Source organism: Mesoplodon mirus (assembly GCF_964341445.2).
Source record: "Mesoplodon mirus genome assembly, chromosome: 5".
NCBI lineage: Eukaryota > Metazoa > Chordata > Mammalia > Artiodactyla > Ziphiidae > Mesoplodon > Mesoplodon mirus.
Window position 1 is genome coordinate 69,261,952 of NC_138980.1, and position 14,420 is coordinate 69,276,371.

The following is a 14,420-nucleotide window of genomic DNA, read 5'->3' on the forward strand; positions in this document are numbered from 1 at the left end:
AAGCTGAGGACCTGAGCTTGGCCTCTTGTTCCTAATCTTGTTACTGCTGCCGCTTGAGGGAGTCGAGTTGCAGGCAAGATAAGAGAAGAGGAAATCCTCTTTTAGCCCTTGTTGTGGGAGAGGGAAGCAAAGACCACCTCCTGGAAGTTTTTCGCTCTCTTTTCTTTTGCAGCCTCTGGGGATTTGTGTTGCCTCGCCTTGTGTGCAGCCCCCAGAGCCCTACTGGATCAGGCCCCCGTTTATCCCTGAGACTCAGCATTTGAGCAGTGATAATACAGTTTAGAGGCTGGAGCCTCTAAACCCTCCTCAGCATTCTGAATCCCTTTGCTTTTCTTCATGCCTTCCTGTGTGAAGCAAGTGGATTGCAGCATAAGATCAAAGAGAAGGGAGGGAAGGGCCAATTAGAGAAACCACCAGCCCCGCTCATTTTGGGAAGTCACCTTGGGAATGCTTTCAGGCAGAAGTGGACCCAAAGAGGATGGGAGGAGGGTGTGTGGAGAGGTGGAAAGCCTGATCATTTTTGTCTGCTAAGTGGGTTTTGTGAACAGTAGGGAAGTTGAAAGCTGTGTGGGTAGCTCTATCCAGGGAGGTTCTAAAAACTGAAAGTATAACCTAAGGAATGTGTTCAGAAAGTATTTATTATTTCGTTTCTTTGGATGGTTGTCATGAGCTTGAAAAATTAAGCCCCAAACTGTGCGGCTGTCTTTGTGGGGAAGATCTAGAGGGCAGGGAGGCGGAGGAGGCATGTGTCCCTGGCGTGATGGCATCTTGGCTTGGCGGGGATGCAATCTGGGGGCGGATTGGACTCTCAGAAATTCCTCCTCTGCAGACCTAAAAGACTGCTGTCCATTTCGGCCTCTAATCACACCTGACCTTTGGGGGCTTGCCACGCCCAAAGTAGGGTGTGTGCTGGACAGCATAGGATTACTCCTCTCCACCAGGGTTTCTTAGTGTAACTGGATACAAGTTTCTGGTCTCTGGGGTGAACAACCAGCCCAGTTTGCCCAGGAGTGAGGGCTCTCCTGGGACACAGGACTTTGAGTGCTAAAACTGGCAAAGTTTCAGCAAACCAGGATGGTTGGTCAACCTATGGCCCTAACTCTAGGCTTTATAGCTGGTGCTGGTCGGGGCAGGTGTCATGGAGGTCATTTGGGGGTTTGGAACACGACTTTCCATTCCTGGTATGTATTCAGCAAGAATGGTTAATGGTTCTCCACTTAACTCTCAGGGAGAGACTAATCTGGTCCTGGAATCTGTTTGGCTAGGCTGAGCAAGCTCACAGGTTAATTGAGTTCCCCAGTTTATGGCTGCTCCGTGGGGACGTGGCTGTCTAGTGGGGATGGAGCTCAGGTGGTCAGATTTGGAGCCTGGCTATGTTCACTTATGGTCTCAAAGTCTCCAGAACGGGTGATCTTATCTTTTTCCTTCTCTGGAATGAATCAGTGGTTCAGAAAATACCAAGGACAGGATGGTAATTTACTGCTGTATTGCTGGGGACATAGGGTAGTGGAAGAGAGAGGGCAGAGGAAGGAGAGAGGAGATGTTTTCTAGAATTTGGCTATCGTGAGGGAGAGGTTTAAGCCTGCAGGTAGGAAGAGCTTCCCTTTGAGAGCAGGCTTTTAAGCTTGGGAGCAGGACCACTGTTAGTGGAGGCTCTTGGTGGCATCTGTGTGTGGTCAGGAATGAGGAAGGGTGGCTAACTGCCCCAGTTTTTGCACTGAAAGTCCTGTGTCCTGGGAAACCCTTCGGTCCGGGGCAAACCTGGATGGCTGGTTACCCTAGTGGTGGGACAAGGCCTAAGAATGGGCAGTGGGGTAGAGATTTTGGCCTTAGCCCATGGAGGTGAGGAGAGCTAGAGATGAGGCTCAGAGCTGTTTTGGGAGACAATCAACCTCCAGAATTTAAATCACTCACTCAAACAAACAAACAAACAAAAAACTTTTGTAGTGCCCTGAGTCAAGAAATCAAATGCATTAGCAGCCCTTGTCTTCCTGGGCAAGCCCGTGTGGATGGGAATACCTGGAGTCTGGCTGGCACAGACACTCTCCCTGAGAGTCAGGGGGGCAGCTGAGAGCAAAGGCCCAAGACACGGGGGTTGTTTTGGGGTGAAATGGATGCTGGGGGTCCCTGAGTGATGCAGTCTCAAGCCAAACTGTTCTGCTCTGATTTTTTTTTTTCTGAATTTCTTTTTGTTAAGTCACTCTCAGAACATCTACCCCTCCCACAGGGTCGGGGAGGGAGGGGTAGCAGAGCTGGTGTCAAGAAGGACTCTGGCAATGATCATGGTTTTTGATCCAAGGGCAGGCTTCGGCAGCTGTGGCAAAGTCCTAGAGAGCTTGACCAGGGTTGACAGTCTGAGCACCCATCTGGCCTGTTCAAGCTAGTCTTCCCTGGCTTTTAGGAAAAACACATGTACACACACCTGAGCAGGAACTATTTCTGTCTTCCAGGATATGGTATAAATACTCATGTGTCTCATGACCTTTTAAAAGGAAAGTTAGCTCTCCTTTTGCTGAGAATGTACTCAGAAATGTTCTTTATTATTTTTCTGTTGGATGGGAGAGTGGAGTGTGTCTTTTGAGTCACAGTGGATTTGGGGATGATGCTCTTGTTCCAGTAGATGATAAACTCTGTAAGATCGGAGGTCTGATTTCTCTTGCTTACCTACCACTGAATCACAAAGGCTGGCCCACAGGTGTTCAGTAATTAAATGGTGAATGAGCTTGTGAACAAGTCAATAAAGACCTCTGAGTGAAGACAGTAGCTAAAGGCTGTAGGGCAGTGGTTCTCAAACTTGGCTATACATTAGAAGCACCTGGGGAACTTTAGCAATATCTCACTGTCCAGGCTACACCCCATTCCTATTAAGTTGAATCTTTGGGGGTGAGACCCAGGCATCAGTATTTTAAAAATTCTCCAAGTGATTCTCCAGGTAGGAGGACCAATTTGTCTTAACTTGGGCTTCTGTAACAAAATACCACAGAGTGGATGGCTTACACAGCAGAAATTAATTTTCTCACAGTGTTAGAAGTTAGAAGTACAAGATCAAGGTTCCAGCTGATTGAGTTTCTGGTGAGGGCTTTCTTACTTGCTTGCAGAAGGCCACCTTCTCCTTGTGTCCTTGCATGGTAGAGAGAGAGAGAATTCTGGTATCTATTTCTCTTCTTATAAGGGCACCAGCCCTGCTGGATTAGGGCCCCACCCTTCTGACCGCGTTTAACCTATCTTCAAATACTGCCCAAATTTGGGGTTAGGGATTCAACGTATAAACTTTTGCGGGGGACACAAACACTCAGCCTATAAGGGTCTTGTTACTCAAAGTGTGGTTTATGGACAAGCAGCTGCAAGCATATCCTGGGTACTCATTCAAAATGGAGGCTCTTGGGCCCCACCCTAAAGCTACTGAGTCAGAATCTGCATGTTAATAAGATCCCAAGGGGAATTCATATACACATTAGCCACTGGGAGGCACTGCTGGGCTGTAGGGAGACAGAGAATCTGTTGGTGCTTAGGGTCCATGAAGTGGAAAGTAGTGGGGACTAAGGGTGGGCTTGCCTCAAAGTCTAGGCCGAGAAGTTTGGACTTACTTGGGCAGGTAGTGGAGAGCTGTGCAAAGACCTTGAGCTTGGGTGTGGTCTGATTAGAACACTGCTTTGGGAAGATGAGACCCTGGCGGTGGGATCCTGCAAGTCAGAATGTCACCTTCTCTTCCAGGTGCTGCTCCCAGCAGCCAGCTTGCTGCAGCTCATGGATGTTCGCCAGAACTGCTGTGACTTCCTGCAATCTCAATTGCACCCCACCAATTGCCTGGGTATCCGCGCGTTTGCAGACGTGCACACCTGTACTGACCTCCTGCAGCAGGCCAACGCTTATGCAGGTAATGGGGAGCGGGGTGGCTGTACCTCTCTGAGCTTGTGGATTTAATAACCTGGTCTGTGGTGGACTCCTCAAAGATGATGAGAAGTGTGCTCTTCTATGAACAAGTTATAATTTAGTCAGGGAGACAAGACACAGGTGGAAAGATAATTAACAATAGAACAGTTCAGCTCATTGCCAAGTGGAATGTGATTAATTGTCAGATGAATGGTACAGAGTGATTTTCACAAGAGAAGAGGAAGGAGATCTGAGAAGACTTCGTAGGGAAGAGTAATTTGAGCTAGGTCTTGAAATAAATCTTTGTCATTTAGGAAAATTTCTATTTTGATCAATGTGTTCTATGACCACGATTTGGAAAAGTCAAATACTATTGCAAGGCTTATAATGATAAGTAAGAGTCTTCTGCTCTGCTTTTCCACATGAAGTCTTGCTCTCTAGAGCCACTCACTTGCAATTCTAAAAGAATTAAAATACATGTGTTGATTTAACTAAAAGCTGATTAGTCTGATATTTACCTCTATTTACCTAAATAAAATGTTTGTACCACTATTTTTGGATTTACTAGTTTTAGATGTTATCTGTTGACTTCTCACAGGAGAATAATTGTGCCTTTCATAGACGTCCCCCTCATATACATACACTGTTCCCCTCTCTTTGTTCTTCTAACATCATTTCTACAGCTGAGATAAGTTATAATTAGTTTTTTATCAGAAAACTTTGTATTCAGTAAGGCAGTTAATAAAATGCTTTTTCTTTTACACAGTCACTGCTACAACCGCTAACTCTTGTAAGACAGATACACTGAACAGTCTTCTCAGTATATCAGAAAATCTGTTGAGTCCATTTTATTTTTCTTGGCGACATTCTCCCTGCTAGAGCTTGTCATCTTGCTATTTTAATGGGGTTTTTGGAGGGAGTAGTGATGAACATGAATGTTCAGCCCACCATGTTTAGCTGGAAAGAAGTCTTCATTGGTATTTATTTCAACTTGAGGATGAAGGTCATGAGTGACCTAGGAAACAGATCTGGTCATACGAATCAATAGATTCAGTCACGGCTACCTCCTTCCCTTGCAGTAAAGCCTCTCATTCTTCCCCCTGCCCAAACAACTGCCAGCGTCGCTGCTGTCTGTTCTGTGTCTCTTGTCCAGCTAATGTCTGGAAGTTAACTGAGGACCTGCTGGCTGCCCACCGGCCAGCTCCCTGTGCTGTGTTAGCCCCTTGATCCACAAATCAACAAGCATTTCTTCTGTTCTTCAGCATCCTTTTTTGCTCTCATCAAGGTCCAGACCCCAGGAGCCTACACAGACTCTCATTTCTTCCCGAGGTCTGTTTCTGAGGACACAAATGGGACCAGTTGTTAGGATGATGTCAGTGATGATGATTGTTGTGAAGGATATTCCCCAGTCACCCCAATTCTGAATTCCTCTGACTCTTCCTGGCCCTAATCCTTGACTCTCCTGTTTCTCTGCTGTCCCTCCTGTGTCTGCCTTTCCCAGCGTTGTACCCCACTTCCTTTCTGTTCTCAGGGAGCCGTCGCTAGTCCAGCCCTCTCTAGTCCAGCCACTTTCTTGAGGGATGTGTTCAGACTTTGCTTCAGCAGGAGCTGAGAGCGTGGCCCAGGCCCAGGTCAGCGTGTGGACATCTGCTGGTGCAGTGGCAAAGGGAGAGTGCTTAGACGCCAGAAGGTCTCTGTCTCTCTTCCTGGTTTCCCCTCCCCAGCCCTCTCCTTCTATAGAGTGCACGTGCTTACATGCACACCGCAGGTATCACATCCTTTTGTAGTTGGCTTACAAGGTCATCTGAGGTTTGGGCCGTGTACCGAACCCCACCTTTAACAAAGCCTCCCAGGTTCTTCTGACTTGGCTCTCCCCTACTTTCAAAATCTGTGTTTTCTCCCTTTGCCCTTTTCACTGTCTGATGGTGAGACTCACCTGTGGGAGAGTGGGGAGGATGCAGATGGGAACATATTGTGGTCTTGGTGCTCCTGGGTCCTGATCTGGGCATGGTGATTGGGGTCTGCAGCATTGTGGGTGTGTGTAGGCAGTGTCCTGGTGAATTACTTTTAGCTAGCGTTTACTGAGCTCTACTTCGGGTCACGTTCTAGGCTAAGCATTTTATGTGCATTTAATGCATACAACAGCTGAGGAAACTAAGGCACAGAGGGGCGAAGTAATTTGTTGAGGTCATCTGGAAGAGACAGAGACAGGATTCAAACCCAGACAGTGTTTACTCCAGAGCCATGTTTTTTTTTTTTTTTTTTTTTTTTTTTTTTGCAGTACGCGGGCCTCTCGCTGCTGTTGCCTCTCCCGTTGCGGAGCACAGGCTCCGGACGCGCAGGCCCAGAAGCCATGGCTCATGGGCCCAGCTGCTCCGCGGCATGTGGGATCTTCCTGGACCAGGGCACGAACCCGCGTCGCCTGCATCAGCAGGCGGACTCTCAACCACTGTGCCACCAGGGAAGCCCCAGAGCCACGTTTTTAATTGCTGCATTCTGTGGCTTCCAGGCCCAGTTTGGACGTAGGGTGGCTCTGTGAATCAGTAACTGTGGAGTGTTGGTGGCTAGAGCTGGCATTTTCCATTGGAAGTGTGAGCCTCGAAGTCTGTGCCATGCAGTTACCAAATCCCAACAACCAAGCAGTGTAGACAGACGGCCAGCTGTCTCTGCTAGATGTGGGGTGTTTAGTCATCTTGGGGTGGAGAAGTGAGACGTGAATATCTTCTCTTCCCCCTTGGGAGGCTGCCTCCCAGGAGCACGTGGAGGCAGCCCCCTCACTGCATGTGTGAGTCCTCCTCCTTTCCCTGTCTCGGTCAGCGTGACCTAGGGCTGAGAGCCTTCTGCCTGTTGTTCAGGCCTTCTGTGGAGCCTGGGACCAGTTCCTGGATAGTTTTCTTTGCAGCCGTCAGCTGTGCGCAGCAGGGAAAATAAAAATCATATTTTTAAGGTAGTGTGGTAACGCAGAGGTTGATAAGACCATGATGAGAAGACAGAAGAAGCAGTGTGAAGTAAGACTTCACACGGTGCAGTGCTTAGAGAAGGAAATAAAAAATGATTATCTGGGCTTCCCTGGTGGCGCAGTGGTTGAGAGTCCGCCTGCTGATGCAGGGGACACGGGTTCGTGCCCCGGTCCGGGAAGATCCCACATGCCGCGGAGCAGCTGGGCCCGTGAGCCATGGCCGCTGAGCCTGCGCGTCCGGAGCCTGTGCTCCGCAGCAGGAGAGACCACAGCAGTGAGAAGCCCGCGTACCGCAAAAAAAAAAAAAAAAAAAAAATTATTATCTGTGCTCACTCCCTCGCACCCACCCACTGCTGTGGGCCTGCTTTGTGTCTTTGATCTTGCACCTATTGACTTGAGATGGAACCTGGCGGCTCTGCCATTGCTGCCTGCTGAGACAGAGCAACCACCTCGTCCCATTTTAACTGTGGGGGTGTGGGTACTGGCCAGAGTCACACACAAGGGGCAGTGTCAGGCCCTGCGGTCACAGGCCTCCCTGGCCCGCCGATGCCTCGAGTTAGGAGGTGTTTTAGCCCACAGACTACGAGGAGACCCTCCAGATCAGAGCCAGGGGTCACACCAGCCAACACTTTGGAGCTGAGTGGCCCTAGGCCTGTTTTCTTCTCTCTCTGATGGGGGTAGTTCATCCTGCCTTGTTTCCAGGATGGTTTCGGGGTTGGGGGGACAGGGAGGAGAGCCCCCTGAAGAAGTAGGTGCCACTCAGGGCCGTGCTCTGGAGCCTCCTTGCCACTCACGCCACTCACGTCTGTAGGAAGAGAGCCTCAGAGCTGGGACCTGGTGGAGAGATGGGACTCCTCGGGTCACCACCACTGCCCCTGCTGCAGACTGCGTGTACTTTGGGGGAGGAGGACCATTTCCAGAGCTTCTGATTGTGGTTCCTCTGTATGCAGATACACAGCTGGGTATGTCCTGCCTCCCCCTCTTCCCTAGTCTCTGGCCAGCTGGCCTCTGCCTTCACCTGTCCATAGCCCCAAGCTGTGCCTCAATTCTGTTCCTCTTCCTTCTCTAAGATGAGCTTTCTTTTTCTGTTTTTATTATTATTGCTATTGTTATTGCTATCTTAATACAAAACCACCTGTGATTATTACAGAAGCAGCCGACAGGCAGAAACAGCAGGAAAAGCGCCACAATCCTACCCAGAGGGAGTCACGGGCAGCGCCCTGGTATATAGCTTTCCCAGTCTTTTTCATTCCACGTGTATGTTTTCCAGCCTAAAAAAATCTTAGCAGTATATTCTGAACAACTTTCCATATTAGCAGACATATTTCTATACCATTATTTTAAAACTTCAGAGAATGCATTCAATAAAAGCAACTTGTACCCATGATAAAAGTTTCAAACAGGACACAAAGTATAAAATGCTCAGCTGATCTTCTCCCAGCCCCTCTTAAGGGAGCAGGGGACTCTCTTGGGTATCCCTACAAAATATGTATATATTATGCTTTTTAACTTACACAAATAGAAGCCTTCTGTACTCATTATACTTAAAAAAATTTTTTTTTTTTTTTTACTTAATACAATATCTTGGAGTTCTTCGCAGACCCTTGTGTACTGTTTTTGTCTGCTGCATCATAGGGATGAACTGTAATGAACTACAATTTATTTAACTAGTCCTCTCTTGATGAACATTAATGTTACCAGCTTTTTTCTTTTACATAAAATACTTTAGCAAGAATTATTTTATGTAATATTTTGGAGTAAACTTGCTGCTTTGTAAGTAATAGTGAGCTTGTACCTGTAAAGTACCATCTTAGCAGCATAAAGTACCTGAAAGAGAGTGAGCATTAAAAAAAGATACTGCCAAATTGCTCTCTAAAAGAGGAACTACTTTTAAGGTCGATGATGGCCTTCTGATAAGTCTTCATACCCCTGGCGAAGGTGGACACAGCATGGCTCTGCCAGGCTGGAGCACGACCTCTTTCCACCCTATTTGATTTCCTGTTTGGAATGGGCCTTTTTCTTCCTGCTGTGGCAGTCCCTTCTGCTTCCTCTGGGTCCAGTTTCCCCTTCAGGGTTATGCCCCCAGATTTTTGCTGTGATATATATTATTCTGGGCTGGGGGAGGGTGAGCCCCATAGTTAGAAGCTGACTGCTTAGACCCTTGCCCCCAGCTGATGGTATCATAGTTCTCCTGGGTAACTGGGAAAAGGACCCTAGTGTTTTGCACAGCCTGTTTCTTTTTCTTTTTAAAAAAATTTTTATGGGAGTATAGTTGCTTTACAATGTTGTGTTTCTACTGTACAGCAAAGTGAATCAGCTATACGTATACTCATATCCCCTCTTTTTTGGATTTCCTTCCTACTTAGGTCACCACAGAGCATTGAGTAGAGGTCCCTGTGCTATACAGCAGGTTCTCATTAGTTATCTATTTTATACATAGTATCAATAGTGTATATATGTCAATCCCAATCTCCCAATTCATCCCACCCCCTCCCCCTTGGTATCCATACGTTTGTTCTCTACGTCTGTGTCTCTATTTCTGATTTGTAAATAAGATTGTCTATACCAATTTTTTCAGATTCCAAGTATGCATTAATATACAATATTTGTTTTTCTCTTTCTGACTGACTTCATTCTGTATGACAGTCTCTAGGTCCATCCACATCTCTACAAATGACCCAATTTCGTTCCTTTTTTATGGTTGCGTGATATTGCATTGTATATATATGTACCACATCTTCTTTATCCATTTCTCTGTCAATGGACATTTAGATTGTTTCCATGTCCTGGCTATTATAAATAGTACTGCAATGAACACTGGGGTGCATGTGTCTTTTTGAATTATGGTTTTCTCTGGGTATATGCCCAGTTGTGGGATTGCTGGGTCGTATGGTAATTCTATTTTTAGCTTTTTAAGGAAGCTCCATGCTGTTTGCCACAATGGCTGTATCAGTTTACATTCCCACCAACAGTGAAAGAAGGTTCCTTTTTCTCCACACCCTCTCCAGCATTTATTGTTTGTAGATTTTGTGATGATGGCCATTCTGACCAGTGTGAGGTGATATCTCATTGTAGTTTTGATTTGCATTTCTCTAATAATTAGTGATGTTGAGCATCTTTTCATGTGCCTCTTGGCCATCTGTATGTCTTCTTTGGAGAAATGTCTATTTGGATCGTATGCCCATGTTTTGATTGGGTTGCTTGTTTTTTTGATATTGAACTGCATGAGCTGTTTGTATATTTTTGGAGATTAATCCTTTGTCACTTGCTTCATTTGCAAATATTTTCTCCCATTCTGAAGGTTGTCTTTTCATCTTGTTTATGGTTTCCTTTGCTGTGCAAAAGCTTTTAAGTTTAATTAAAGCTCCCATTTGTTTATTTTTGGTTTTATTCTCATTCCTCTAGGAGGTGGGTCAAAAAAGATTTTGCTGCAATTTATGTCAAAGAGTGTTCTGCCTGTGTTTTCCTCTAAGAGTTTTAGTGTCTGGCCTTCCATTTAGGTCTTTAATCCATTTTGAGTTTATTTTTGTGTGTGGTGTTAGGGAGTGTTCTAATTTCATTCTTTTACATGTAGCTGTTCAGTTTTCCCAGCGCCACTTATTGAAGAGGCTGTCTTTGCTGCATTGTATATTCTGGTCTCCTTTGTCATAAATTAGGTGACCATATGTGTGTGGGTTTATCTCTGGACTTTCTATCCTGTTCCATTGATCTATATTTTTGTTTTTGTGCCAGTACCATATTGTCTCGATTACTGTAGCTTTGTAGTATAGTCTGAAGTCAGGGAGCCTGATTCTTCCAGCTCTGTTTTCCTTTCTCAAGATTGCTTTGGCTATTCGGAGTCTTTTGTGTTTCCATACAAATTGTGAAATTTTTTGTTCTAGTTCTGTGAAAAATGCCATTGGTAATTTGATAGGGATTGCATTGAATCTGAAGATTGCTTTGGGTGGTGTAGTCATTTTCACAGTATTGATTCTTCCAATTCAAGAACATGGTATATCTCGCCGTCTGTTTGTGTCGTCTTTGATTTCTTTCATCAGTATCTTATAGTTTTCTGCATACAGGTCTTTTGTCTCCCTAGGTAGGTTTATTCCTAGGTATTTTAGTCTTTTTGTTGCAGTGGTAAATGGAATTGTTTCCTTAATTTGTGTTTCTGATCTTTTGTTGTTATTGTATAAGAATGCAGGAGATTTCTGTGTATTTTGTATCCTGCGACTTCTTATATCTCACTGTTATTCTTTCCAGGGACTGCTTAATATTTAACTTCAGAGGCTTGGGCCCAGGTTTATGGGGACTTTGTTGTTTGGTAATTGGATGGCCATGCACTGGACCATCAGCAGAGCTGGTTGGGAGGGATATTAATGGGACCCTGTTAATGAAATGGCAATTAAAATTCTTTGGACATTTTGTTCACATCAGTCTGCCAAAGCTGAGCTGAAACCCTCCAGCCATGGGATGGAAAAGCCATCGAATTTCACGTGTTTGTGGAGAGAAATGGCCTTTTTTTTCGATTGATGGAGTCATTTGAGACCATGGAATGAAGTAATTAAACTAAGGGCAGCAAAAAACTTTGACAAAGCATTTTAAAACACATGAACCTCTGACTCACTGAGGGTCATCTTGTGAAATTGCTGCCTCCAACTTGGCATCCTAAAGTAATAATGGTGGTGATGATCATGGTGGGAGTTTCTACCGTTTCTGAACACTTGCAAGGTGCCAGGCATGGTGCTACACACTTCATAATTATAAGTGGCCACATAACTATCAGAAGTAGTTATTACTTTCCCAACTTATAGATGAAGAAATGGAAACCCCAGAGAAGTTTAGTAACTTGCTCCAGATCACATAGTTTGTGAGTGGCAATGCCAAGATTCATGATGAGGCTGTCTGTCTCCAGGGCCTGTGCTCTGAGCCCACTGTTTATTTTCACATCTTCCCAGGCCAGTTCAGCCTCTCTGTCCATGGTGGTTGCCTCACTCCTACCTCTGCTTCTACCTTGAAGGTGGCAAGTGAAGCATTAGTGCAGACACAGGTACTTTTTGTTGTTAGTTGTTCTCCTTGTTGGAATTTTAGGAAACTTCCCTGTTCCTTCCATACTTTGGAGAACAGGAAACTTTTTTGTGTTGAATCAGTAGCACTGATAACTGGGTAGTTTTGATATAGCCCTTTGCTCTGTGTGTGTGTGATAGAGAGAAAGGGGAGGTACAACATATATACTTCTGGAATTAGGTGGACATGGAAAGAGAGATTGTATCCCACCATCCCAGGGAGAGTGGAGTCAGTGAAATTTAGAGTCTGAGGGCTGGTGGTCATGACCCCTTGTGGGAAGAGGTCAAGGTAGATCTGTGTTACTTCTCTGTGGGAGCTGAGCCTTCTCCCTGGAGCAAGGAAACTGTGGGCCCTGAAAGTCAAATATTGATTCAAGAAAGCTTACCTCTGCCCTCCCAAAATAGGATAATGGAGAGAGAAATTTAAATCAGCTGTTTTCTCTTTTTTACCCTGCTAAAGTGTTTTGATTCTGTTTGTGTGTCCACCTGTGTCAGCCATTCTTTCCTGGGGGCATGATCAGTGGTTCCATTCAGAGGCACTCATACCTTTTTTTTTCTGGGGCCACTGGCCCTGGAATAACTGGATTCATTTCGTCTCTGCAGGTCAAAGAAGTCATAGATGGGTTATTGTCTGGGCTTGTAGTTTAGATGAACCTGATCAAAGGCTTAGGTTTATTTCATCCCATCAAGAGGGAGGAATGGACTTGGGACTTGCTTGAGAGGTTGCCTGAGCCCTAGGCAGTCCTGAAGAATGGACAAGGAAGCACAGTAATTGCAGAGCTCAATATCTGCAGACATTGTCCTGGACACTGAGGATTCACATTCACACAGACAGACTCAAATAAGACAGACCCTACCCTAATGGGACTCATAGTCCCAGTATGAGAGGAAGACCTCAGGTGGTAAGACAGGTTGACTAGCAGTATGAAAATTTTAATTTCCTATTTGGGTGGCTTTGGGAACACAGAAGAATATCACAGCATCTAGCCTGGAAGACAGGTGGATTAGAGAAAGATTTCAATCCAAGGGTTGGGTCTGAGATTTGAATCCAGGTCTGATGCCAAAATGTTTAGAACACTACTACTCTAAGATTTTTTTTTAAAGAAATATCTTTAGATTCCTGTTTCTTTCTTTCTCTGCAGTATCCCTAAGAGGGATTCTTAGGGTACTCTGATGTCTATATTGAATTTTACCAAAATGGCCTGCTCAGGACAAGTTTTTATTATCTTGAGGACTATAATACTTAACAGAATGTTTGTTATTATATTCAGACAGCCTTAATTTCAAAACCTGGCTCTACCACTTTACTGCCGTATGATACTAAGCTCATAACTTAGGCTTTCCAAGCCTCCATTTCTCCATCTGTAAAATGGAGATATTGATATTCACTTCAGCTGGGCTTTTGGAAGATATAAGTGACATAATATATGTAAAATACTTAGTACAGTGTTAGCTGTTTTTAGGAAAAGCCATTAACTTTCTCCAGGCCTACTTCCTTGAAAAGACCCAATTATGCCCCCTTTCCTAGGAATGTGCCACCCAATTTCCTCATCCTTTCAACATTGGGAAGATATGTGTGTGTTGCTTGCCAGGGAAAGGATTTGCAGTTGTCTGGTGCCCCTCCCCTTCTCCAAAATTTCTCATCCAAATGGACAGGAACAGATCCATTAATGTTTCATTAATCAAAACTTGGATTTTTTTTTTTTTTGGAGAAGGAAGGCTTTATTATTATTTGCAGCAAGTAGGGAGAACCCTGGAAATCTTTCCCAAAGCAGTGTTTCCAAAACTTGGATTTTTAAAATATTTATAATAATACTTTTTATTTGAGTACAGAGGGGAAGTAAAGAACCATCTTTTAATCCTGAAATTCTAGACTTACATATTTGTGATCAAACAGTATCTATAAATTTGTATTCTGCATTTTCTCTTAATGTTATGATTTTTTGTTATTATTATAATCTCTTAAATCATGTTTTCCCTCTTTATATTCCATAAGCAAAAAATTAGTCAAATGAAGAGAAAAATTAAATACCTAATAACTTAAACAACGCACTATTTCCATTCCAAAACTTGGATCCTAAACAGTGTTTGCTACTTATAGTGAAGCCTGGTTAATTGGGACTCTCAGTCAGAATGGTTAATTAATTCTTTTTTTTTTTCCTGTTTACACTCCTCCCTAAAGGAAAAGAAAGCAAAAAGACAAGAAAAGTTAGAGTTTATTTTGGAGAGTCCCCCTTCAAGCGGCTAGCCCATGGTTGAAAGATACTATGCCCTGCATATTTCACCCATCCCCCAAGATTGAGCCTTGCCTGCCTCTCCTGCATCTCTGGGAGCCTGGCACAGGATGCTCTATACATATGTGTTAGATGAATGAAGACACAGCCTAGCCTCTAGCTAGACTGAGCTATTGCTGTTCTCTAGTCATGCTCTGAATTTGCCTGCTTTTATTCAACTTGGAGTGCCTCTCCCAGTCATGGCCCTGTGGACTTTGGGTTGAAGTTGCTGGTGCCTCGTTTTACCCTTTTGTAAGCCAGTGGCCTCCT

The 14,420-nt window shown here is 44.7% G+C and overlaps 1 protein-coding gene across 1 annotated transcript in view; it reads left to right on the plus strand.

The window, feature by feature from the left end:
* KLHL3 (kelch like family member 3) overlaps nucleotides 1-14,420 on the plus strand; it is a gene marked incomplete at both ends in the record, with an annotated part of 109,948 nt that overhangs the window by 46,055 nt on the left and 49,473 nt on the right. Inside the window, one exon of the mRNA XM_082621730.1 lies at nucleotides 3,715-3,877. Coding sequence (XP_082477856.1) covers nucleotides 3,715-3,877 — 163 coding nt within the window. The remainder of the gene's footprint in view (nucleotides 1-3,714; nucleotides 3,878-14,420) is intronic.